Source organism: Ischnura elegans, chromosome 7, assembly GCF_921293095.1.
Source record: "Ischnura elegans chromosome 7, ioIscEleg1.1, whole genome shotgun sequence".
Taxonomy (NCBI): Eukaryota; Metazoa; Arthropoda; class Insecta; order Odonata; family Coenagrionidae; genus Ischnura; species Ischnura elegans.
In genome coordinates this window covers 83,328,878-83,356,464 of record NC_060252.1, presented here as the reverse complement: position 1 = coordinate 83,356,464, position 27,587 = coordinate 83,328,878, and the positions used below count along the sequence as shown (strand labels likewise).

Below are 27,587 nucleotides of genomic sequence, written 5' to 3'. Positions count from 1 at the left end.
GTTTGTGGAGACCACTAACAACTCAATGCATGAAAGCTTTGAAAATCGAAAAATAAATATCTGAAATTTTAGCCTTAAATTTATCTTAACTTAATAAAAAATAAGTAATGAGGAATCCTATTGATGATTAATAATTCTCCGAGGAAAAGTCTACATATTTAAAACTTGGTCGCCAACCTTTCCTTCGGGGTACAAATGGCCTTAGGTGTCAGTCACCTCCACCAAATAACGCACATGCCTCGAACTCAGTGCCTACGCGAAAGGTGTCACTTCTCATACCATCTCCTATCTCATTCGAGAAGTAGAGGATGACCGAGCCAGGATCCCGTCTCCCGTCCGTCGACGGATATCCTACAGGACATGCGATCGGGAGGAACCCTTTGCCAATTCCTCCCCCCTCTTTCCCTCGGGGGTGGTCGCCTTTATTGGCTCCGCTCGGGGTTCTATTCAGCGGTATCAGTTTCCTTCCAGCGGCGGCGTGATTTTGATTCCAGCAGTCGATGAACTGTTTCGCGACGAGAGGGGGTGGGGTGAGATATCATTGAATTCTGAAGCCTCCTCTGGCAAAATGTTGACTTAGCTCTTCGGTAGGGTGTAGATCCTGGTTGATAAACAGAATTTCCAGCTCGAATTTTCGTTCTAAATCCATTTCTTCTTTTGTTCAAAGCTTATTTTTTTATTTTCGGCATCTAGCTTCCTCCAAAAATGTCAATAGTAAATTCTACTCTTGGATAAGGGTGTTTGACGTAATATCAACACTATGAATTTATTTTTTTATGTCTTTAATGGAAGATTTTTATTGAAGCATAAATGTACATAGCCCTCTGAAGGGCTTATATTTATTCTTCTTATCTTCTATTTTTCTGCGAAACATTACACCTTTCTTCAGCATGTGTGGCACGTTTCTGTGACATTTAAGCATAATTACACTAATAAAATATTGTTTTCTGAAGAATTTTCTCTCGAATACTCTTTAATCAGGTTCCAAGTGTGTAGTATTTAACAGGTAGCGAATTTCTGTATAAGTAAGTGCTTTTCAATAATTTTATACCATTCAAAATTATCCCCCTTCGCCAATTTTATGTCTATGCCATTATATGAGTGTGATCTAATTATGGTTTCCTTTTCTTTGCAGGTGAGTTCCGCCTGTGTTCCTGCCTTCATGCGGCAGAACTAGTGGTCACTCGGTGCGCAAGTGATGTATGGTGAACTGTTGCTATAGCGAGTGAAGTGCTATATTCCTTTATCCCATCCGTAAAAATGGTGCGATCTGGAATCCCCAGCGACCAGGTAATTTTATGCAGAGTATTAGAGTACTCTGATACGATGTCAACATTGGGTGAATATTGGAAATTGTTTACATTATGTTTGCATGATTTTTACTAAATATATCTCGGTGGATGTTTTGTCCGGAAATACTGCCAGCTTCGTCAGTAAAACTTCAGCTTTCCCAAAATAATAAAATCGTTTCAGGCTTGACTTTATGGAAGTTCGCTATATCCATGATGAAGAACACAAATGGTAATATCCACACTTTTTAATTCAACACTCAACAACCGACCATGGTTTCAACACATTGTGTCATTTTCAAGGTCCTTGAAAATTGACATTATGTATTGGATTTCCCAAAATAGTCACTATCCATTAATGTTGCACCTTAAATATAATATGTAATGATCGTACAACTTAACGGGAAGGCATTTCACAACTTCAGTGTCAGGAGAGATATTATTTAGGAGTCTCAGTGACCGGCTTGTTTGCAGGTAGGGTGTGATGCAGGGAAAAGAAAAGACGGGCAGTGATAGGAGGCTTAGTATGTGAGTGCCAGGTAAGGCTGAAGACCGTGTTATCTGGAAAAATGTTAAGTAATTCGGGAAGGTAAAGGAAGAGAGCATGTTATTTGGCACAATCAGACGAGGTCGGCCGTATGCCGAACTGTAGGCATGCGGATAATTTGAAAGTAGAGATAGCGAAATCGGAGTGAATTCGGGACTTCATTTTTTTTTGCTCTTTGGTAGTAAGATTTTTCAGACTGAGGATGTGCTATGTGAACTAAACTTGTGAACCCTTAAGCGACATTGTATTCGAATAAAATGTACTTGTGAAAATGATTTTTTGATATGAATGGAGGTAATAATTCGACAGTAATATCCTTAAGTGGAAATTCATTTCAGAAATTCGTGGTTGAGATTAAGCGTTCTGAAGATGGTTGGGAAATGTCTCATTAGCTTCTCTTCGCGATACTCGAAACCCGCACAGGCATGTTTCCCGAGTGGTGCGAACCCTTGACGTTCCGAATCCCTCTTCACTTCTCGAAACTTTCGACGCCCGTCTTAATTCACTACCTCAGCGGGATCCTCCCGATCTCATCATCGGCGGATGACGGCTCAACTACGCTGGCTCTCGAAGCTCGCACGGCGGTGGAGAATCGCTTCAATTTTGACTTTCCGTCCCGTGAAACAAAAATGAACGGTGCGAAGATCAACGCAGCGGAGGTTGGAGATCGAGTGCCGTTAGGGGGTGCAGCATATGAGGCATCCCTGGTGACCTACTCGGGAACCGTAAATTGGTGTTATATTTTCGATAGAGTGGTGTTTAAATGAATCATGCTAGTAGGCATTTTACTTAATTATGATTAAGTGAGTTAATTACCTGATATTTCTCGTTGAAATGGATTTTCTTGATGGAGGTATAGTCCATATCATTTCTTAGAATGCAAATTTGTCTGGAGTATCGAATATTACACATTGGCTATGAGAAACTTATTCCCCTATTCCGAGTGTCTAATCGTAATATCCTTAAATATAACGTGACATTCTATGTTTCTACTTACTCTTGAAAAATCATTCTGTTCATTATGACCATCTTAGATTATTGCTAATGCTGCCTGAAGGAAAATCCACAGTGCATCTGAAATAATGATGAAAAAAATGCTTATCGTGTAAGAGTAAAGTTACTCTTGATCAGAGTCTGTCTTTTTGTCTCCGTCTTCGGTTGATGGGAAGTAAAACATTTAAGTGGGCATTTTGAGATGTAAAAGAAAAAAAAATAGCACGGTAGAACTCTCGTCGTCGTTTGTTCGTGGAAACATGTTTTCGTAGTTGGCCCAAGTTTTCGCGGGTTGAGGAGTGGCTGCCGATAACACGAGTATGTCATTTCAGCCGGTCTTTCTCTCGAGAGCGAATCTTGCCGTCAATCGGAACCTCCTGTAACGAGCGATTGGGAAAGTTTAGTGCCAATTTGGACTGGGATACTGCCCTCCCCCGCGACCCGCTCTTCACTTTTCCCTCTCTCGGACTTCCAAGTCTGAGTATCGTGAAGAAGAGTGGATGTACTTCGACGGGGAAGTTGAATTCGACAAAGGTGTGGAAGGTTAGTTTCGGAGTGATGGAATTGGTTGTCAATGACCGAAAAATTGGGCGATGCTTCTGCTGCTTTACTAAATCAGGGCCTTGAAGAATTCATAATAATCCTTGAGTATGACTTCGATATGTATTTTTAGCCCGTCACTCATCGTGGAGGTGAAGTGAATAGGTATCGGAAGATTTACGGTTTCCAATCCTCTACGAGCGTATGGGAAATAAGTTTATATAATGATTGTATACTTGTTGTTGGCATGGGAAGTTGAACACGACGGTCAAAGATTTCGTTCATTTTATTGCTATAATTTTTCATTAATACGATTTAATTTAATTTTACGACCGTTGACTATAGAGTACCAATGAGTAGCGATGTTTAATGTAGACCATTTTGGACTTAGAGAGTGCATTTTTTTCTTGGCGAAAACGGAAAAGAGGATGTCACTATAGAGAAGATTGCTAGGGGTGAGTTCGGTGACAAAGATAAGGAATTCTGAATGTCATTTTTTTGTCTTTATCACAACATATGATTGAACCAAGCGATCGGCATGATAGCGCATTAATCTAAAGCTGTCGTTGAGACTCCACTAGTTCGGGAAATCCCGAAAATATAATAATTCCAAAATGAACTGGAATTGTAATAGGAAATAACTTAATTATTAATTATAATTAACTGTAATTACTTCTTTCAATAAAACTACTCTTAAGTTTCCCATTTCGCTGGGCATATGTTAGAACTTCCCTGGTATGTAAAAAATGACTTGCAAGTGGGTACTATGAATCGTGGCTAATAATGATGCGGAAATGACATTTGATGTCAATGAATATGATTGATTTATTCTCGGCTGTTAGTGGTCTATCGATGAACACCAATGACTGTTCACGATTGGACATAAACTTCAGTTAACTGTACCCGATCATCAACAAGTCTACGACTTTTGTTATGGTTTTCAATTTTTCAATGCCCATCATCGGCATCGGAGTTCATATAGCCATTTTAATTTTGTAGAGTCCGAAAATATTTTGTAAGGAAAAATCCTCTCAATGTATCCTTATGCCTGTTTGAATGAAGTTGGGGAAATTTAATCTTTTTCGTGGTTAATTACAAAATAGCTCATTTGAATTCCTCTATCTGCCGGGGATATTTATAACTTAAAGTTTGGTGAAAGAGTAATCTCGCGAAAACGGTATTCGCTGATTGGCCTAACCATTTCCTTGTTACTCTAGCAGGGGCAGACCTTCTGGAGCCATAGTAACGGTGAGGGAAGTGTTGTCACGGGAAAAGTGGGCGTTTTTCGTTAGCCGCTGAATTTCTGTTCTCTGAGGTGACTTTATTTGGCTCTTTTGTTGAGCGTTAACTGTATAACTCCAATCAAGGGTGCCCTTTTCTCTTTTCCTTGTGCATGAAATAAGATTGGGTAATTTTTTCGTCACCATCCCTCATTATTCTCCGAAATCGATCTAATTCACGCATTTTCATTTTTAATCTGCCATTTTTTACCGCCTAATTATTTTAATAATGGAGAACCACTTACAAGTACTGCGGTGTTGCCATTTTATAGTGGCCAGGTAACAATTAATTAGAGGACAAAAAATCAATATAGCATGCAGAAACAAGAGTTATATATTTAAAAAAAAAGACAAAAAAATCTGTACTAGTTACTACAATGATAAACGTGTTCTGCGTAACCACTGTAGCGATTGTAAATCGTAAGCGATACATTTTAGAGCCCACGTACATCATGCTGAACTTTTTTGCATAAATTAAATATTAAATTGCTTTCTTTTGGCCACCTTTTTACGACTTGTGACATATTTGCGGCCACTGTTTGCCTGTCTCATCCCAAATCCCATCGTGGTAACGCCTAGGTATGTACCCGCTCCCTATCACTCTGTTTTCCACCTCTTAAATATCCCTTTCGCGAAAGGGTTTCGAAATGACGGCGCAAATATACCCCCATCGTCTTCACTTTTCTCAAGTTTGTGTCTCTGACGTCTTCTACTTCTTCTATCAGCGTAAATACTCCCCATCTCGATTCCCTCGTCTCCCTCCAATCTCCCAGGAGACAGCAATTCCTTCCAACCCGCTTCCCCGGTCCTCGGAAACTTCGGTCGGGATCAAAGTGGAAAGCCTTCATTAGGCACTTAAGAGTCCTTGTTACGGTCGCTCGTCGGCTCAAAATTTAGTTTCATCCGAGATGGGTATGTTTTTGTCCCTGGCTGCGGGGTTGGTGGTGTCTTGGCTGAAGTTGGTGACTGAGAGTTAAGGGGAATATTTCATCACGAAAGGATATCGGTACTCGACGTACCGAGTGGGATTGGAAGGGGCGAGGTGACTGTTTTAATGAAGAGTGACCTGTTAAATAACCATTCAAGTGCTGTAAGGCGATTTAATCCCTCCCTCCCCCAGCGCATGACTTATCTTTCCCCTTCTAAACAAGTCTTGCATTAGGGAGTTCGGTATTTGCATCTACTATTCGTTTAATTATAGTTTTCCGTATCATCAGTTCTCAGTGGAAGCCATAAAATAGCTTTGGGTACCGCCACGAATATTACAATAGAGGATCCTCAAGTCGCCCTCATTATGTGTTTTCAACCACCGCGCATTTAAATGGGTTTACAGAAGTCGCCACTCGCGTCACTGACGGACAAATTGATCCGAGTTTCACGGGGAAATAAGATATAATTAGGGGTTTCAACCGAAATTTACATTCATGCTGATGTTATGTATAAAATTCAAAGCTCTTCAATGCTATTCTTTGCAATTACAAACATTATATGCAAAATATTGGAAAAAAGTGGATCGCATTGCACTCATCACCAGGCTGTGAACATTTTTGAAAACCGATTAAAATGCGACCGAAGTGTCAAAAGAAATTAGCCTTCTGTGGGATGGAATTGGGCCTCCTATATGCAGTTCTTTGGGTACCGCATGTTGACTACACATTGTGGATCTAGATATATTTTGCATCTCTGAAACCAACGCTAGAGTTCATAAAATACTTAAGTATCGTAGAATATTTTGAAATAATAAACTTCTCAGTTGAAACCAAATTGTAATTACTTGCTGCCTTCATCACTTCCGATCCCTCAATCCAAACGAATTTTTAGATTGATATAATTAGCCTGTGTACGAATGATGAAGGAACACGATATTCATTGCGTACTAATATCACCATAACATGCCTTAAACAGCGCGCGCGGAAAACTGTCGATTGTGTTCTATTTTTGACCTGTGTTGTCTAGCGTGTCTTTAAGACGAACCGTTTTAATTGACCGTTGTATGAAGTTCTCGTTTGATAAGCCGCGTAATTGCCGTTTTAGCTTTCGAGTGTTCCTGGAATTACGGCCGTCTGGCTGAGTTTAAAGGTTGTTACTTAAGTGAATAGGGAGCTGAGAATTCCACCGACTCAGTCGTTGAAGTACATTAATTTTACTTTTGGCGCAAATTCATGATTGAATCATTGCATCGTGAGTTGTTCCATAAAATTACTTAATTTTGGTTCCCTAAGATGAGAGTGTATTCATGTCAATTTTTTTTTTCGCAAAGATGAGTTTATTGCGTATATTCCAAGCAGTATTAGTGTTACGTTTCCTAGAGGACAAAAGAAAATTTATCTCATGCATACCTATGCCAAAGGAATTCTAGCTAAGGCTGTGTTCATCCTGAGAAAGAGTAGTTCGTCAGCCACCAGGAAAAATACTAATGTATGGTGGTCTTTTATCGATGCGTACATTTTTAGGGGGCTTCCCAGAAGAAAGTTTTTCTTCCACGCTAAATTTTGCGAAACGAAGAAGATTGGAAGCGATAAAAGATTTTTTGTAGATGAATGGTTAACGTCGTAAGGGCGTTGAAAATGGGCGACAGAGAAATTCTGTGAAGTAAATGTGGTGGCTGAAAACTCTCCGATTCGTGAGACTAACATATTGCTTGCGTTATAAATGAAAGTGAAAAACTTTGTATATGTCCACGGTATTTATTCAAGTACAAATCATCGCTATCATCATCATTTGATACCTGATGATAGCGATGATTCGCTGAAACGCGTCGTACTTGAATTAATACTGTGGACATCCACAAAGTTTTTTCACTTTCATTTATAACTGCAATATGTTCCACAACATCTCGCCAAACACCATTGAATACATATTGCTTGCGTTCTCTTGGTCGAAAGTTTTTGATTATGTTAAGGGAAGAGGATGTTTTTGTTATTATTATGACTATTATTCGGAACTTACTGGTTAATAAAGCCATCTATGGAAGCTGCCTCAGGAATGTAGGTTTGTGATTATTGATGTACGGCCCTATTATCTAATTTTATTATAACTTTCATCGGGTTGACCTAAACTCTTGCTTCCATCATACTGTCCAGAAACCCTCTTCTGTTCTTTCTCCTTCTAAGCTTACCTTTATAACCTCTCCACATCATACGGATCAGTTTCCCCTCGCAACTCGTTCATTTCACCCCATTTCTCCTGCAAACCAGCATCCCAGATTTCTCGAGCCGTTTTCACTATATATTCTCAATAGTAATATTTCTGCGCCATGCAACGCTACTCTTATCAGAGGATTTTTAAACAGTCTCATATCGCTCTATTAATATTTTTTATCCACAACCCTTTCGTGTTATAAGGGCCAAAATAAGATATGAAGGTAAATGATAAATTGGGAAACGCCCCGGATGCAATGAGCTGAGTAAAATGGGTCAAACATGTTTCAGTGCCTAGAAATAAATTAGCTCTTGTCTGTCATTGTTTTTTCATCAGATAATTCGTAGTTTATGAACAATGCACCCTTTCTTCTTTTTATACTATTAGCTAAGTTGATCAAACGGGCTGGGGCAACGGTACTTTACGAGTTGTAAAAAGAAATAATAATAGCTGCAAGAGGATTTCATGGAAATAATTCAGGGGCAAAAATCTTCAATCCGGGTGAATAAATGGTATGTATGGTGTATGCGTGTGAAGTGTCCCTGCCTCCGAAGCCCATATAGCTTCAGGTTAGGTTTCCTCTCGAAAAGAATGTAATGTAGTAAAGATTAAAATATTATGATCTTTGACAACTTTTTCTTGGCGTTGTAGGTGTATTCCAAAAGATTCATTTTACTCATTTTTTATGGGGATATTTCTAATTTTAATTGGGAATTCGTTCTACATTGCGTAAATATCGTTCGTGGTCATCCTTGTCATTGCGTTAATGGCATTTCCATTGTCCCAAGTCGAAAGGTGGATATTATGACGGCGCTTTTTTTAAACATTTATGAGCATCAAGTGAGGAAAACCCTTTCTTATAAAACAACGTCGACGACGAAGGTCCAGACAACTCTTATGTATTTAATAATTGAATAAAACTTTTGATTTCTGCGTCATTATTGAGGAAAAGGCAATTTAATTATGGAAATAGTATCCTGTGAAACTCACTCGTTTTTCATTTTTATACCTCAAAGGATATGCGGAGTTCATGCAAAGATTGAGGAAATATCGTCGTCGGAGACTCGGAATCTTTGTGCGGTTGGGGAGCGTATACCGTGCTAACCAAGAAACAAACTCACTTGTCATTAACGAGGGCAGAAAGATGTAGGGCGGAAATTTCCTCTCGAGTTCTTACAGTCCTAGGAAAGATTGTTGATCTTCTAGAAAGGATCTCCCGCAAGAAGTAAATATCTTTCCGTGCAACTTTTCATATCCCAGGAGGGACGTTTGTAGAATTCTACCGAGTACTTTCTAGTCAATTCAGCGAAGCCACCCTCGCATCCGACAGGAATACTCGTAAGTGAGCTGGTGTGTATTTTTGAGGCGACACGGAATTAACCGCGGTTCAGCGTTCTCATTCTTCTGCGACTTCCGCCGTCATTACTGCAACCGTCCTCGTGCCTCTGGGAAGGAATAACCGCCTCTCGTCTGGGATTTTGAACTTACAAAGAGTTCTTTGCGGCGGCGCGGCGGGCGGAGCACTTGTGCGTGGACACCTTGAAGATATTTTTGTTGTAATTAGTGGTAATTTACTGGTTGAGGTTGATTCGTACGGAAGCCGGAAAAGAAATATTAGTGCTCATAGCTGTGCGCCCGTGTTCTCTGATTCTGTCTCCGTCATCAGTTGAGCATGTGGCTTACCTCTGCAGGTCTTGTTGCGGTGGGGTTAATGTCCTGGCCTTGCAGTATAAACGTCACAGGTTTGCATCTACCCTGCTCCTCCTTCCTGTGAATAGAAATTTGTGAATTATTTAATTTTGTTCGTAGAGTTTATTTTCAGCGGGCGTTTAACACTTAAACACGGCCATTAAGATTTCATTTACCTCTCATCTTTATCTATTTTATCCACGCACAACTCTTGGTCTCTTCTCTCCCTATCCACTTATATATGTCGGTGTATCATTCATACTCTCACCATACTCGTTATCAACCTCAATTTATGCCTTCCTTTCATTATTTATTTAATTTCTTATCCCGCTGTGTAATCCTTCCTGGCCATATCGCCTTCTCTATTCCTCTCCACTGCACTTTCACCCAATGGTTTTAAACGCGTCTTATTTTTATATGAAAGGGTCTCTAGCTATGCTATAAAACAATGCCATAAACGATCTTTTATCGGTTGGAATGGTAGGCGTTATTCCTAAACGTTTGGAGAAATGGTTCCTTTGATCTTGCTTTGATCGTGCATGGGACATTTTACTAATCACAACATCCTTTCTTCTATTACGGTTTCAGCCGTCAGTACATGCGTCATCTTCAGTCTCACTTTACTTAGTCTTCCATTTACCCCAACCTTAACCGTTTGAGTAGTACGTCTGTTTAGGAGATTGTTGGGAATGAAGATTCTCCTTGATGACGCCTTCATTCGTGTTGTCCAGGGGACTGCATGGAGGAGGCAACAATCCGTCTGGTTGAAGCTTGATTTTCGTAACCACTTGAGGTGCATTTAAAACTGTTTTCAAAAGTGTCCGCTGCGCCATGGTGAGTGCAGAGTGATTCATTTTTTTCTCTCAGTATTTGCGATAGAGTATGTGCAATCGAGTGGAGTCGTATTGAAAAGTTATGACATTGATGCGTCACTTCATCACGAATGTAAATTCCGGTTAACGGCCATAACTTTAGCTTATTTCTCCGTTAAATTCGAATCGCTCTGCTCGTCAGCTACGCGAGTGGTGACTTAGTGTTGTCATTAAAGTATCCTTCTACTATATACTACCCTCTAACACCGTTTTCAACATCCCATCTCCACTACTAGTAAGTTATACCTACATCCATAATTTCGGTCTTCTCCGTATCTCAGCTTGAAGCTGCCTCTTCTCACCCCCTATGTCTAACACTTCGTCGTTCTTCCTCCTCTCCGTTCCCTTCACCTTCTCCATTTTTCTCCTCACCCACATCTCGAACGCCCCAAATCTTCTCTCCGCCTCCTTCCTAAGTGTCCACGTTTCCGCACCGTAAAGAATTTAAATTCGCGGTGGGTGACACAAGCATTGAGGCCCACTGGAGAATCCTCAATTGTAATATTCGTGCGTGTGGTGCTCGTAGGTGACGTATCCGAGGGACAAATGAGCATCGGCCCCAAACGGAGACTAATTTTTGCCTCCGCGTCGATGCGAATCCATCTGCTTTCTCACCGAGGGTCTTTTCTTGTTTGAAGAAAGGACTTGGCGGAGAGGGCTGTTCGTTAAGATAGGGCTTGGAGAAGAGGGGCCGGAGCGTCTCTTTGAGCTGCTAGGGAGGGGGCTCGATGATCGACGTGAGCTCCTTTTAAAGGGGCTGCGAGTAATGAGGGTTCGGATGCGAAGGGATGTTCGAATGGAGGGGAGAGAAGTGGTGCTGCTAAAAGATGGCGTGGTACAGACATTGCGTTGCAGGGTTGATACGCATATCGCATCGCACGCGTCTCTAAATTCTATAGATCAGCGGTTCACAACCTTTTTTTTCCTCCCGTACTCCTCTATATGTATGTAACTAAAATATTGTACCCCCAAAAATGTAACATGCACATTTTATTACATAATTCCACTACGGTTAGGTGACACTTTTCGTTATAAATAATTGTATAAATAAAAATTTGTTTTAAATTCCCCATATTGTAACCGGTGCATTCTGCCCGCTTACATAGTGGCGCATGAGACGGGAGTGCGAGGTAAAGGAAGGCCGTTTTTTTTTCTGTTGATATGTGTCCGTGTGAATGTGTGCGTGAGTGTCATGAATCATTGAGTCCCCATTTGATGTTTCCCTATTTTCCTCCCCACAATGTGTAATGCTCTCCTTCCCCCCCCCCCCCCCTCCATATGTGTGCAAGTCGAATTCTTAAGACGAAGAAGAGCGTGGTTTCTCCCCCCCCCCCCGTGTCCTTGGTGAAGTGACCGTCCAGCCCTAAGTGCATCATCCCTTTCTTTCCCCTGACCCCCCCCTCCCCGGTGTTTCCTCCCCTCAATGGCTATATAACGTGGTGCACCGGAGGAAAAGGGGCTTAGATGATTTTCTTTTTTGGCGATTCCGAACAAAGAAAAAAACGCTCCCAAGAGTAGGCGGAGTTTGGGGAGGCAGAGAAAAAAGTTGGTGGAGAGATCCCGAGAGAGAGAGAGAGAGGGTGCCCAATACGAGTAGGAGTTGCAAGGTAGACTCGTGGTGCTGATGAAAGGATCTCCCAACTGTCGCAGAGAGGCCATCTCCCACTCGTGAACCTGCCGGAGTTGACGCAGAGCAGCCTACGCCGCGGAACCGGATCGCCACGATCAGCAGATCGAGAGCCCCGAAAATTCGACAAACTGTAAGAGAAAAGCCACGAAATCCCATTCCCCCCCCCCCAACCCCCCCCCTCTCAAGGAACAGAAGAAAATTCCCACTTCACCAAGTCAAGAAGAGAATTCATTAAAAACATTGATAAAATTCCCCCCGCACAAATAGAGAAGAGGACAGTACTTCCCCCTATTACCGTGTGAATTTCTGTGCAATATCTATTTCGTTGTTTCATATTTCCATCCCCCCCCCGTTTCTTGTTTTTTTTATTTGTCCCCTTTTCTTGTGGTTTTTGTATGGGTTATGAATGTGAAAACGTGTAGCGTGATTTTTTTTTTGGGTTTAGGTTAAGGACTGAAATTTTTCTGTTGTGCAGCATAGTGAATTATGCGTTGTATTTCATTGAATTCAAGGAGAAGAGGTTAATTGTTACTTTTGCCATTGATTTGCTTGTATTTGTAAATGATCATATTTAAACTCATTAAATTTATGTTGAGCGAACTACGCAGTCGAACGGCTTTCTTTATCCGAACGCTCCTGTCTCAGGTCTCATCACCCCTAAACTTCCCCTCCTACCCTTTCCCAAAATCCCATTCCCTCGCCCCAGGTGCACGGAATATCCCCGCTACACCTCCGCCCCCCCCTTTTGCCCTCCAATCTTCCCCTCCCCGAATGTGCCCCGCGCGGTGGGGTTACATCATTGGCGCCCGAACAGGGACATTAGACTTGAGTGACTCAAGCGGAGTGATTAGTAAATTCGTTTCGTGTTGCATAGATCGCGGAAATTTCGTGGAGCGATTTTTTCTTAAATTTGTGATTCAGATTCCCAATTTTGTATGCGTCCCTTTCATTTCTGCTCATGTTCTTGTAAGATGTCCGGATTTAATTGTGTTTTTGGTGGGCGTCAGTCAGTTGGCCACCGTATTAGATAAAGTGTGGGTAACTTGTGTTGCGGTGGTAGCCTTGACCGTGACTTGCCTTAGCGTGATTTCCATGATTGTTACTCTTTCAGCGAAGTGCGAATTTCATTGTTATTTTTTCCTTGTGTATTTTGTTGTAATAATTACTCTCGTACGCGATGGAACCAGAAGGTAAGAGTTTTAGAGAATATCGCGAACCCCCTAGGTACGATGAGGACGGGTCAGATGCCAGTAGCGAGGTGAAAATCATTGACGTTTCTAACTGGGATGAGGAGCCGCAAGCGGAGAAGGCGGAGGATAGAATAGAGCACAGGAGTGGAGGCACCGAAATCGCCAGCCTATATGAGCTATTAAAGAAACTTGATGAGAGATTTGGGAAAGCTGAGGACAAACTTGATGAGAGGTTTAAAAAAATCTGAGGAAGCTAGGAGGGAAGATATTAATAAATTTGAAAGACTAGAGGAAAAACTCGATGAGAGGTTTGAAAAATCTGAGGAAGCTAGGAGGGAAGATAAGAGAAAAGCTGAGGAAGCTAGGAGGGAGGGTATCAATAAATTTGAAAGACTAGAGGAAAAACTTGATGAGAGATTTGAAAAAGCTGAGCGAGCTAGAAAGGAGGATATCAAGAAATTTGAAAGACTAGAGGGGAAACTTGACGAGAAATTCGAACGAATAATGAAGGATATGAAAGAGCGTTTCGATACTGAGAAAGATGAAAGGGGGAAGCTAGAAGGGAAGTTGGAGGCAATTAATGGGAAGATTGAAGGAATTGGGGAGATAGTGGACGAACGCGTTCAGGAAGTAAAAAGGGAAGTAAACGAGAAGGTAGAGGTTGTAAGGGAGCAAGTTGTAATAATTTCCCGAGGTGTACAGGAGGAGAAGATCCACCACGAAAAAAGAATTAGAGATATTGCCGAAGAGGTAGCAGGGATCCGTCGAATGAAGGTAGGTGGTACGGGTTCTTCGACTAATTTTCCAAGTCCCCCGGCTAATTTACAATTCCGTGGCAAACCACATGAACACCCCATAGCATTTATGAGGGGAGTTGAAAACTATTATTCCGTTCACGCCATCCCGCCCGAGATACGATCGCGGTTTTTCTATCAGATGTTGGATGAAGGGGCAAAGGGATGGGCGGATACTATTTTTCCTTTTCCGGAGGAGATGGAAGTATTCAAACAACTATTTGTCGCGCGGTATTGGAGTAAAGAGCATCGGATAAATTATAAAATTAAAGTTATGTCGGGAATGTACAGGAGGACGCCGGGAAGTAGCATGCAAGAGTACGCGACTCGGAAAATCGCAGCGATCAAACTGTGTGAGCCGCCGGAGAATGAGGAGGAAATGGTGGCATTATTGGTAAGACATTTCCCACCATATGTTCAGGATTTGCTCCGTAGTTTGGAAGTTGCCACTTACGACAAGCTCTTAATTATGCTCGGACGATTCGATCAGTCCCAAAATCATTTTGGAAGGGCAGAAGAGACCCACCCTAACGTAAACGCGATAAGAAATCCGTCACGCAGGGGGTTTAGCTCGTGGCACCACGGTGGAAGCCGAGGAGGAGGGCAGACTCAAACAGATAGACAGGAGGGAAATGAGAGAGAAGGGGGCGAAGAGAATCGGAATGAGGATAATATGCCCCAATCCCTTATGGATTTTTCCTTTCCACCTCCGCGGGCGGAAAACTTACGGAGTTTGGGTCGAGCGACTTCCCCCACCCAAACCTGCCGAGCATAAAAGTGGAAGTCCCCATTTTATCAACACTACGGGTAGGAAGGACCCCAGCCCACGAGTTGAATCATGAGGAGAAGGAGAGGCTCCATTTATGTCCAGAAATTAAAAGTATGCTTCAAAAAGGTATCAGGGATATCTTCAACCGTTTTGAGAAAGCAAATTTAAGGTTAAATATAACTAAATCTAATTTCCTCAGGAAAGAAATCTATTTTTTGGGATACGTTATTGATAATAAGGGAACGAAGGCCAACCCAGACAAGGTGAAGGCGATAGTGGATTGCGAACGGCCGAAAAACGTTCGGAGCCTTCGAGCATTCCTTGGAATGAGCAACTATTACGCGCGCTGTTGTAAAAATTATTCTGATACAACCAGCCCAATGTTAATTTTTCCCATTGTACAGCGGACCATATGTCATTCGCCGTATCGTTGCCCCAAATGCTGTCGAGTTGGAAGGAGAAGACGGCGGATTGATAGGTCCGTACAATTTCGGGAATCTAATTCCGTACATGTCCGAGATTTAATTTTTTTCCTTTGCCAGACGCGTTCCCTAGGCGATGTTTTGTATTCCGCCTTTGTTTATTGTGTGTTGCTCCGCCTGAGTAGGAGGGCGTTCCCCTCGCGAATCGCGATTTTTTTTTTTGGGCGGATTGCCTTTATATTTTTTTTTCGTAAATACGTTCCCCGTATTTCCTCCTTTTGAGAGGAGGGCATATGTAACCGGTGCATTCTGCCCGCTTACATAGTGGCGCATGAGACGGGAGTGCGAGGTAAAGGAAGGCCGTTTTTTTTTCTGTTGATATGTGTCCGTGTGAATGTGTGCGTGAGTGTCATGAATCATTGAGTCCCCATTTGATGTTTCCCTATTTTCCTCCCCACAATGTGTAATGCTCTCCTTCCCCCCCCCCCCTCCATATGTGTGCAAGTCGAATTCTTAAGACGAAGAAGAGCGTGGTTTCTCCCCCCCCCCCGTGTCCTTGGTGAAGTGACCGTCCAGCCCTAAGTGCATCATCCCTTTCTTTCCCCTGACCCCCCCCTCCCCGGTGTTTCCTCCCCTCAATGGCTATATAACGTGGTGCACCGGAGGAAAAGGGGCTTAGATGATTTTCTTTTTTGGCGATTCCGAACAAAGAAAAAAACGCTCCCAAGAGTAGGCGGAGTTTGGGGAGGCAGAGAAAAAAGTTGGTGGAGAGATCCCGAGAGAGAGAGAGAGAGGGTGCCCAATACGAGTAGGAGTTGCAAGGTAGACTCGTGGTGCTGATGAAAGGATCTCCCAACTGTCGCAGAGAGGCCATCTCCCACTCGTGAACCTGCCGGAGTTGACGCAGAGCAGCCTACGCCGCGGAACCGGATCGCCACGATCAGCAGATCGAGAGCCCCGAAAATTCGACAAACTGTAAGAGAAAAGCCACGAAATCCCATTCCCCCCCCCCCCAACCCCCCCCCTCTCAAGGAACAGAAGAAAATTCCCACTTCACCAAGTCAAGAAGAGAATTCATTAAAAACATTGATAAAATTCCCCCCGCACAAATAGAGAAGAGGACAGTACTTCCCCCTATTACCGTGTGAATTTCTGTGCAATATCTATTTCGTTGTTTCATATTTCCATCCCCCCCCCGTTTCTTGTTTTTTTTATTTGTCCCCTTTTCTTGTGGTTTTTGTATGGGTTATGAATGTGAAAACGTGTAGCGTGATTTTTTTTTTGGGTTTAGGTTAAGGACTGAAATTTTTCTGTTGTGCAGCATAGTGAATTATGCGTTGTATTTCATTGAATTCAAGGAGAAGAGGTTAATTGTTACTTTTGCCATTGATTTGCTTGTATTTGTAAATGATCATATTTAAACTCATTAAATTTATGTTGAGCGAACTACGCAGTCGAACGGCTTTCTTTATCCGAACGCTCCTGTCTCAGGTCTCATCACCCCTAAACTTCCCCTCCTACCCTTTCCCAAAATCCCATTCCCTCGCCCCAGGTGCACGGAATATCCCCGCTACACCTCCGCCCCCCCCTTTTGCCCTCCAATCTCCCCCTCCCCGAATGTGCCCCGCACGGTGGGGTTACAATATATGATGCATACATATTTCCTGGGTAACACTTACGGCACTCCACTGTTGCCAGGCTACTATTAGGGAACGTAGCGTCCGCCATTACCGATTATTTTCGGCGTATCTGGTTGAGAACCGCTGCTATGGACGTATAGATTCGATTTATTCATGGTTACAATAAAAATTCTCTGGCTATAATACATGATGGGGAATTTATATAGTAGTTATCGTGGACATTATCACGATAATAACAAATTTGCCTTATGGCGAGAAAATCTTTACATCAAATAGGGAGTCAAGCGTTAAGTTTATTTATTTTTGCAATTTAAAAATGAATTTCAAAAAGTCTCCGACATTTTTCACCGTTAAAATTACATCTAAGTTGATTTTAGAAAGTCAATGGTAAGGTAGTAATGGCAAACAAAGAAAGCTAAAAATTGAATGGCTTTTACCTCGAAACTGTTGTTTTGTAAATGTTCTAGTGTTGTTAGCTGGTAATGATAATACTTGAATGCGTATGAAAATAGACTTTCGTATTGCAAAAAGCTCGGATTAATATTTCAGGGGGTGTTCAATTAGACCATTTCAATTTTAGTCTGAAAGTGCACACAGTTGCCAGATTGTATGAATGCTAAATAGTAGGTAGAAATTTAAAGGACATGAGGTTAATTAAACTATCGCCATTATTTATAATTTTTTAAAGTGATATTTACTTTTTAATCGAAATCTTTGACTATTCGTTTCATTTTATGCAGTTTGGATTAATATTTTTACTTCCGCGCCATAAATGCCGTTACTTAGGAAGTAAGCCCCTTCACAGTATCCTTGTGCTATTTTCTATCTGAGAAGCTCGCTGGATCCTATTCTCTCCTTGTAGAAAGATTCAAAGAGTGTAATTTGAAGTTTTTTTGTCGTCAAGGACGTCAATAGTTCGTGGAAAAGTGTGTCGATGAAAAAATTGACTTGAACTTGAGAGTTACTTAGCGTGCCTTTTAGCATCCAATTATCAGTAGTTGTCTTTCATGAGAGAATAGTTGGGCCTCTTCACTATACTTACTTACACTTCTCACAGCGATTTCTTTGTATCAAGCTCATTTTCGACGTACATGTATATTTAAACGTCACTGAAGGTCTCTCGATAATTTTAGCACCTAATTATTCTACTATGGAAAATATTAAGGAATGCTTGTTCATCTTTTAAAAGAAATTCTTACTAGGCGTTGTTCGGGAGTTGAAATGTTGTGTCGGCGTTTGCGAGGAGGGGTAGTTTCGTTGTTCTTGATTCGGCTCTTTATGGGAGCCTACGCAAGAAATCAACTTGATTTTGGCTTGCTGAGTAAATAATTTTTGGCAGGATAATACTATTTTGAAAGCAATCTATGAAAGAGAAGCGTAGAAGAAGATACTTTTTTAATCAGTGATTACGGAAGTTTTATGTTGTCTCGTCAAAAGCGAATCTTCTTCATGTCTACGTCTATGTGTGTGTTACTCCTATTAATTGATTCCAAAGGAGTATTTATCACTGATCAACTAATTTTTATATTATCCACTCTTATCTTGAGAGAGATTAATTTCCTGGAAGACACAATGGCGGGAGAAATTGAAGTAAAATACCCATGAGCAAGGCGAGCAGGAGAAGAGAGGGTTGCAGCACATGGAATATTAGTATTGTAGTGCTGCGAATGCTAATGTCTTATTACGTATTTCCATTATAAAATTCAGATTTTGCCTATTAAATCACCTTCAGATTTCTGGTATTGTGATTTCTGGACATCATTTCCATAGAGTTCGCCTGAATCTTCGTTGTACGATCAATTTGTTGTACGATTTCATCTTAAAGCAAATTATGTATTCCATGGCTTTCCATTGCGTCAAAAAATCGTATTCTATTCCTCCCCCATCGGACTTAATATTCTTCCCTCCGTTGCTGATGTCATCCTCCTCTCAACCCAAAATATCTACTATTTCCACATTCTCTAATCTCCTCTCAAGAGTTTTCGCTCGTTACCCTTGTCTGAAATCTCTTCGTTAGGCTCTGTCTCCGGTCAGAGATACTAATAGCTGCTATAATAATTTCGTTTGAGTAACATCCTTACTCGGGGTACTGGCCGCTCTACTGAGTCCACTGCTGAAAAAATTGTGGGGGTAGTCTTAGAATTACTTCAAAACGTAAATCTATCTTAAGCTTTTTATTTTTATAGTGTTTCTCGACTTATCCCTCATGATCTCTTCGGGTCTTATTGTTGCCATAGGGTTATCCAGCCAACAGCCGGCCCCTAACATTGAAAATGAATGTTATTGACTCTTGCCTCTATCCCATGGTGTAGGGAAGGGAAGGTTTCGTATATTTGAGAACTGCCTTGGAAGATCTATCTTAAAATTGTGATCCTTCCTCGCCAAATAACTACTAGGTCCTTTTACCCTATTAAATAGGTCCTTCAGGATCACCGAAGTAAGCTTTTTGGATACCCTTAATTCGTGCTTCTCTCCTCCTTGACAGGTATGATCTGCAGCCCAAAACTTTTAACATCTCTGTAGCACTTGTCTCTTTATTTCCGGATCATGAAGCGTGTGAGAGGGTGAACAGCCGTTAGTCAGCGGCTATGAAAGCGGCCATTATATGGTGATAGGTATAGGAACGCAGGTCCTCCCCCCCTATCCTACCATTTCCCCACTCCCTTGCCATCATCATCCTTGCTTCCTGAGAGAGCGTCTGATTCCCTGGAGTACCTTCAGTCAGTCAAGTCAGTCTCGAGAACTCCTTTCCCCCACCCCCATCATCGTCCTTCCACTATAACCCCTTACTGCTCCTTAGGACCCTTCACGAGGCCCCGCGTCCCTATCCCCAGAACGCAACCTTGGGGGCGAGACGCATTGGAAGTGTTTTGTCAGGGATGACTGGCTGTGAAAAGGCATTACACTTGGTTTGCGTGGTAAGAAGGAGCCGGGGATGGAATCAGGAAGTGCAGAATGCGACGAAACAAATCCCCAACCACGCTAGCGCCCAACAGGATTACCTCTCCGCTTTCGAGCCCCTGACGGGGACTCAAATATCATTGGCGCGAACCTGCTTTGCGGAATTTGGTTTTTTAGATTCTGGAGCACGTTACCGTAAGCTTTCGCGAGCGTGGAAAAATGTAGGTAATCATCAAGAGAATGGAACGCCTCGTATCATTTATACGCCTTTTATCAATTTTCAAGAGAAGAGTCTAATCCTTGATTCATGAGGCTTAATTCCAATTTTTCGCTCTGTAATCCTTTTAAGATATATTTCTGGTAGATTCTAGTTTACCGGGACTAGCCTCGGTGATAACTTTACGAAGTCAACTGCAATGCACAAATGCAAAATTCTAGCGAAGAAAAATCATTCGGTCAAGGCGAATGATTTTTACTCCGTGGAATTTTGCACATTCCTCGTAGAAATTATTCGTAATTTTTTCCCTTTTTTTTACTTCTTTGATGAAATCAATGGATGGCAAGATTGCGTTATCTCCCCCTGCTAAGATTTAGGTTTAGAGTGGAGCTTCGAGGATTACAGTAGGTGCCTAGGGAATGTAACGAGTAAGAAATAAGTGGAAGGGGAGGATTAGGGCTGCAGTGAGTTAATGAAAATGATTAACGGAAAATTACGGAAATGCGAATCACATTAATTTTTTTCAGAATTTGCGAATCGGGGTGAAAGTAATTGAATGGTACTGAATTGAATGATAAGAATAATGATTAAAACTATTTCTCATCCCTCCACTTCACATTCCTTATTGTAATTTACACCCACATCTCGAAAACTTCCAGCCTTTTCTTGTTTCCTTCCGTTTATAAGTTATTGAAAATATTTTTTTGTGGAAACTTTCCAGTGGTTTACTTTTGACCTGAGGGTGATTCTATTGTATATGTGTGGAGGAAAGATATCTCCCATCCCTTGGAGGGTTGAAGATCAAATCAATCCATAAATTAAATTGCTTCTCATAAAGTGCAAAACCATTAATGGATTGTCTTGCCAGCTAACTCGTCATTCCACTCCTCACGTCAGCAGTTCGCGCCTGTGGCCTGTCGCGTTACGCTTCCGTCTTTCCGTTTGGCGCCCCGCGGGCCCGTTTCATAAACCCCCCGCGGGGCCCCTAGGGCCTGAGGCGACGGCTGTTTATTATTCCAAGCCCGGAGAGAGGCGCTGCTTCCGTGAAATTGTCAGAATCCCGATCGGGGGCGGAAGCGTGCGCATTTAGCCGCGAAGGGGGATGGCAGCTCAGCGGTGATGGGTTTGATTGACGGCCCCGGGGGTGCGTTCGGAGGTCGAGCTGGGGTTACTCGTTTGGGGTAGATTTCGGTGTTGTTCCCCAGGGTGCTCCCCCTGGCCCTGTGTCCTGCTTGCGAGTGGTGAACTGTGAATTTCCTGATGCGGGAAAACTTCTAAATGGGCACGACCTCGTGTTATTCCTTTCTCAGTATGTCATTTCTTAGTTCACGAAGAGTGTATTGTGTTTGTAAGAGTTTACTGTACATTCACAGGATCTTTATTTTTCGGGCTTTCAATCGGTTCAGCAATTCCATTACTCCTGACACTTCGAGGTCCGGATCGTTCCTTGACATCAGAGCAAATATTTTATTAATAATATTCTTGCTCGCCGTATTGACGAGGAATGTTACGGACCTCGAAACGTTAACAATTATGGAAACACGTAAGTTATGTGGAAAAAGGAATAAGGAAGATATATACAATTTTTTAAAAATATTTTTTCTGTTTCTCTATGTTCTGATTCTCCTTTTAATTTTACCCCATTTTTTCACATAGAGAATCTTATATTGGAAGGGAAATAATATAGGTAATATATTGGAAGGGAAAACCTCCCGAGAAAGACCCAGGAGAGTAACCGACCTTTTTATGTTCTCTTAGAACTTGGGATAGATAAATACGGGCTCTACGAATGAAAACATCAAGGGACTGGAGAAACTTGGTTGGGAATGGGAGGAACTGAGGGCTTCGTTTAGCCAATCTTAGGATTCTAATGCTATAAATGAACCTACCTCAACTGGTAAAATGCCTGTTCTATTAATAATCAGTGGTGGGGAATGCAGTGTCTTATCCCTCACTTCCCAACCCAACTTCCCTCTGGCGCCGCTACCACGGACTTACGTCACTTTCCGGGAACGGGCGGTATTAGAAGTGGGGTTTGGGGGTTTGTACTTTTCCGAGATGGGGTTGGAAGCGAGGAACCTCCCCACTTCTGCACAAATCGATTTTCATCCCTTCGTTAGCGGAAAAGGACGTTTTTTTTCTCCTTTCTTCTCTCCCCGCTTGCTCCACATCCGACGTCCGTCCATCGCGGTCTTCCGCTACCGACGAGGAAATGAGTCGGGGACCATTTTTGTGTAGTCAAGCATCTCCCCTTTCCTTTATTACTCTCCGTCGGCGCGCTAATTAATTTTCAATCCTCTTATCGGAAATTTTATTCCGCGTGTATTAACTCCCTTCGATTTGATGGAGATTGGTTCTTCAATGAGGCCGAAAAATTACCTTTTTTTCTTTTTTCTCGAGTGAGAATCCTTCCAGATAAAGATGGCATTTGTGATTCTATTAAAAATGGGAAGTCGAGGTAATAGTGTTTGATTTCTGTTCCTGAATAGTTTCGTGACATTCATTGTTGACGGGCTTGGTTGAATCATTTGTTTCGCCGTACTATTTCTGGATTCTTAATGATTTTGGTTCCGCTTGTGGAAGGAATTGATGCCGTGGATTCCAAAACAGTGCTAGTCTAATTAGCAATGTTTTTAAATAAATCAATTTTTTGCATATGGTCGAAGCTACCATTGGCATCACTTCAAATTTTCGTGAGTACATGAGTTACATGAATAGATGAGTTATTGTATATTCATTGATGTAAAAAATCGAAATTATAGCTCATAAAATTAGAATAGTGTCAGTAAAATATCTGCCAAACATATAAATATCCATGGTATGCAAGAGAAAGTATGAGCCTGGTGCATATGACTCCTGAAGTTATAATATGGTAATAAGTTTTTCCAAGCTATTTAATTGAACAATATCTTTGGAAGAATATCTAATGGAATCTCTCAGGGTTTTCAAATGTACAATATATTCGTTAACATAGTTATTATTACGCCTCGACCGCATGGAGACTTGAGTTCCGAACAACTGGAATAGAAACACAGAATTTCATTTAAGAACCGCACTATATTTCCAGGTCTGACGCAATCTATTTGATAAGACAGATATATTGCCGAACGGATCGGTGCAGGCATTTTTCCCCGAACAATAGTGGACTTAAATAAATGCCAGATCGAACTCAGGCAGTCATACCTTTCACAACGCGCCCTTTATATTGTAACTTTCTCGTAAAGGTTGGCGACTGGTCAATATTTGTAAGAATGCTCGATTATTTATAAATTGTTCTTATGAAATATTATCATTTTTTAGTATTGGATAGCCGAATTGAAATACGGTTGATTTGAGTCCGGACCTTTTCGTTTTCTCGTGTTCTTGATTTTCCGTTCTGCCAGTCTCTGTTAGAATCCCTGATTTTTTGTGACTTCTTTTTGTAATTTTGTAAATTTATATATTATTAAACGATAAATCGTGAGCTACCTAATACGATCTTCCGAGGACTTCCAAAAATGTTATCTTTTTAAGTGACTATAATAAAATGAAAAAAGCAATCCTGTTGGAAACTCTGCTATTCTATTTCTGTCTTAAGTTCGCATTGCTCTGCAAAACGCCAATCATAGTCCCAATTCATATAATAACTCTCCTTTGGTTCCCCAGGTTATTTCTTCCTCAGTACTTATCCGTCAACCATTTTGGTGTTAATAACCCATTATATCCCAATGTTGCAACATCAAAAATTTATACATTTTAAGCTCTACTCAGGAAAGATTTAAATTATGTGTTCTTTTGTGCGGTAAAGTTTAATAGCGAAATATTTAGCTTCCATAATATTTATGAATGAGTAGAAAATTTTCACATTTTTCAAATGAGAATTCTTGAAATTAAATTTCTTACAGAAGCAGCTCTGGGATAGAAAGGTTTAAGTGCATTTACACCTTTGATAACGTATCAACCCTTGCATTCAACCTTTCAGCTAATCTAGTTGTGTAATACCTCTATTAAGTTAGTTATCCATATTTTGTAAGCATTATCATGCACTAATGATGAAGCAGCGTGGGCTATCACTAAATCCAAGTCACGCCGAATACCCGATTGGATCATGCGGGTGGCTGACTCTACCCCTTTTTATTAGATGTAACATGTGCTCGTGGCACATTTTGCAGCCCCCCGCTATCGTTCAACACGCAAGTTCGTTCCTTTCGCTGTTTATCCATTGCTCCCTCCGCTTCTTGACTAGCGTACACACTGAGAGTCGGGATCCCCGTGAGTTTTCGTAGTGGCCGTAACGTCTCGCGCGAAGATTGAGCGAGTGGTCGCCAATCTTGGGTTGTTGGGCAGATGACAGCTCCGGGATCAGCGGGGGCTCGGCAGGAGATTGACCAGTCCTCTGTCTCTCTTTTCCTCACTCGTGACGCAACCCGAAAAGGCCCCAATCTAATGATAGCAGATGAAGAGAAAGCATCGAGGTCAAGGGTCGGTCGGCTGGGTGGTCGCGGGAGTAGGTGGTCCACCTCACCCGCTGCGCGCTCCCTGTTCGAGCTCGGTCAGGAGTGGATCGAGTTGTCGTGGTGGCCAGAGTTTTGGCTTCCAACCTAGTCGGTCCGACTCAAAGGCGGGCGGTGGCAGACAGTTTTCAGACTTTTTGATCCCTCCTTGGTTACTTGGATGAGGACACTTCAAGTACAACTCTCCGTCCGTCGGGTGGGACGTCAAACTGCGGTCCTCTAGGCGCTTTTCTTTCCTGGCTGTTTATATTAGGGCACGTAATTGCACAATCTGACGAGTGAACGAATGTGCAGTAAAATTGCGTCGTGTATACCGGTGAATAGCTAGAATGCATGGATGTGAGATGGCAAAATAGCGCTAGTTCCAATTTCGTTCATGCATTCGCGCTATTCCCAGCCATATTGTGAAAGAATTGCAGTTCTAACCTGCGCAAAACATGCCCAGTGTGAAGCGTCCCTAAGAGTAGGCTAATGTCGACGCCCGGTTTCTCTCCATCCTTCCCTCCCCACCCTTCCCCATGACGCAAATGGCCTCAATTCGGACGCCCCCTCTAAATACAATGTTCTCTCACTCGGCGATTAACCCCCAAAAGTTGGTTTGGACAGGTAAAGCTTACCTCGAACGAAGCTATTGGTGTGTGAATTTCAGGGTAAGGGGGGCGATTCCTTTCTCCAGGCCTCCTAGCACTTCGAGGATTTTGTTTGGGAGTGCCCGAAGGGTTCACCCGGGATTTGAGCATTGGACCCCTTGATGCTCTACCCATTATGTTACCTCGTTCTCCTATATACCATACGATTTTTACGACATTGAATTAACCAGATTTGTTCAGTGTTACTCTTTATCGAATTCAATTCAACTGTTTTGATCAGCGAAGTGAGCGTATCGTTGTGTAGTAGGGGAAAGAAAAGGTTGGCGAAGAGTCTGATGTGAAGCGTAATCTTATCTTTTTTGGCGGAATGAATGAAGTTTTGACTATAACGAACCGCACGAGACCGATGCGAGGCGGATAGAGGTGTATTAAGAGCGGTGACCTGCTCAGAAGGAGCCCATGATATCATATCTGTGGAAGGGTTAAAGCCGACAATTCTTCGCCGCGAATTGTTCGAAAGTGGGTTGCAGATCGATGAACAGATTTGGTTATCATAACTCTGTCATAATCGGTCGCAAAAAAATTGGTATACGAACTAATCCCTTTTACGAAGCTACGTATGTAATCTAATTGTCGGTGAAGTATGACTCAAAGGTCACTCATCGTCTTAGTTTAAACTTAGACATGTCTTCTTATGGGTTCATAAATTGCCAAAATCTCTCCCTTAGCGATGCATATCATTTATCTTTCTTTCCGCGTCAGGGTCATCCAAGCTTACGCTAATATATGTATCTATTCCGCCCACAGTTTTAAAGCCACGCTGGTGGGCGGGCATGGACAGTCAGCTGTTTTCCGGACCGCCTCGAGCGCTTTAAAGTGGGGATCCCGCGCTTTTACGCGCGGCCGGCTTCCAGAGCGCCAATCACACCGCGTCGTCTATGCGCCCGTCGGTTTTTATCTTTTCTCGCAAAGAGACGCCGCATTCGCGAGCCGGCTCGTGCAAGTCGAGCGCTTAGGGCGGCGATAATTCAGCGGCCCTCTCGGCGCGCCAATTTATGCGGTCGGAGATGTATTCATTAGTGCGGATGCACCCGAATGGAGGTCGGAGCGGGGGGGTCAGTGACCCGCTAATTTCGCCTCGGAAACGGAATGAATTTTCGCGGTTCGTTTTTTTTCGGCTCCTTTTGTACTGTTCCTCCAGACCGAGTTGACCATCGTCTGGATGTTTGCCTATGACTGTGTCCTGTCTTCGCTAAGGCGTATTAAGCGTGATTTGTTTTTCCACCGAAATTCAGTGGGTGATTTATAATGTTCGCTTTCGGAGTTCCGTGTAGATATCGAATGTGTTCTTCCCGCAAAAGTCATGTTGAGTTCTTCCCCCTCCGTTTTATTATATGTCCTCTTTGTACACGCTTTTTCCCTAACTTGTTTCGTTTGTCTTTTTAACTGATTCATCGATTGAATATTGTAATAGATTTTTAACCCACTTCCCATTGTCGGACCGACTTGACATTTTGCACACTTCATTGATATTGATGACAATAAAACATTCAGTTAACGAACAATTGAAATTTTGTTCCATTGCGCTCTAATTATTTCCACACTTCATCAAGAACATCCTCAAATCAATCTCATCCTCCTCACTGGAGGTCTGCGGCTCTGCACCAAGTGTGGCAATCGCCAGAATAACGTTGAATTTTCTGAGATATTTAATCTCTGGAGTAGTGAGCAAAACGTCATGTTGTTCTGGGAACAGTCTACAGTCAGTTATAAATAGAAAGTTAGTTTTTTCCAATTCGTTTAATGGGTATTTTTCGAGAAAAAATACCCAATAGTCTGTACCAACTGCCAATTATTCGTAATTTTGTTAATGAAGTCTGTTTCATCATAACCCTCATATATGCTTACACGAGAAGGAAGAAGAATCATGGGTTTGGCCATGATTTGATTGGCTGACGATGACGATGTGATTTATTGATTTAACAACTATTTGTGATGTAGAATAACAATTCTCAGTATATAACTATGCATCATTGATACTGGAATAGTATACTAAGTAAACAAAACGTGGCGATATGTGGGATTAATTCTTCATTTTCTTACCTAGATTGAGTCAAAAAATAACGGGCTACTTCTTCAAAATAATTAGCTACTTAAGTTGGTAAATCAGTTGAAAGTGCCAGTGAGTTAGGGACACCTTAGGCAACTGCCATTTCAAGATAGTCCTCTCCCATTCTCACTTTCCTAGCTAGCGACCTGTCGTACTCGCGCAGCGCACCCATGCAGCACCTCAGGAGTTGGAATCTAGATGAAAAAAGTGTTGTTACAAAGCCCGTATAGGGGAATTTGAATAAAAAGCCGTTGCTATAATTACTGATTTTCCCCCATGTCTTAATTTTTTCTCTTTAATTTCCTTTCTCTACGCTAGCTCGTGATTTTTTTCTTTTCGAATACCCTTCCTTGTTATCCCGGCATCGTTCTTTCCATGATTTTTTTATATCCTTGCGGAAAAATCGGGTGGGAAGTTAGTTTATTACCCCTTTGATTGGTTTCTCGCTGCATTGCGGAGGGATATATTTCAATTTTTTTA

At 42.0% G+C, this 27,587-nt stretch overlaps 1 protein-coding gene across 3 annotated transcripts in view; it reads left to right on the top strand.

Annotated features, from left to right (window-relative positions):
- Window positions 1-27,587, top strand: part of LOC124161858 (ubiquitin-like protein 3) — a 596,237-nt gene that overhangs the window by 502,390 nt on the left and 66,260 nt on the right. For 2 of the 3 annotated variants that reach the window (XM_046538083.1, XM_046538081.1), the window contains exon 2: window positions 1,136-1,290. The exons of the other annotated variant lie outside the window; for it this stretch is intronic. In XM_046538083.1, coding sequence (XP_046394039.1) covers window positions 1,261-1,290 — 30 coding nt within the window. In that variant the 5' untranslated portion in view covers window positions 1,136-1,260. The remainder of the gene's footprint in view (window positions 1-1,135; window positions 1,291-27,587) is intronic. 3 annotated transcript variants of the gene reach the window in all.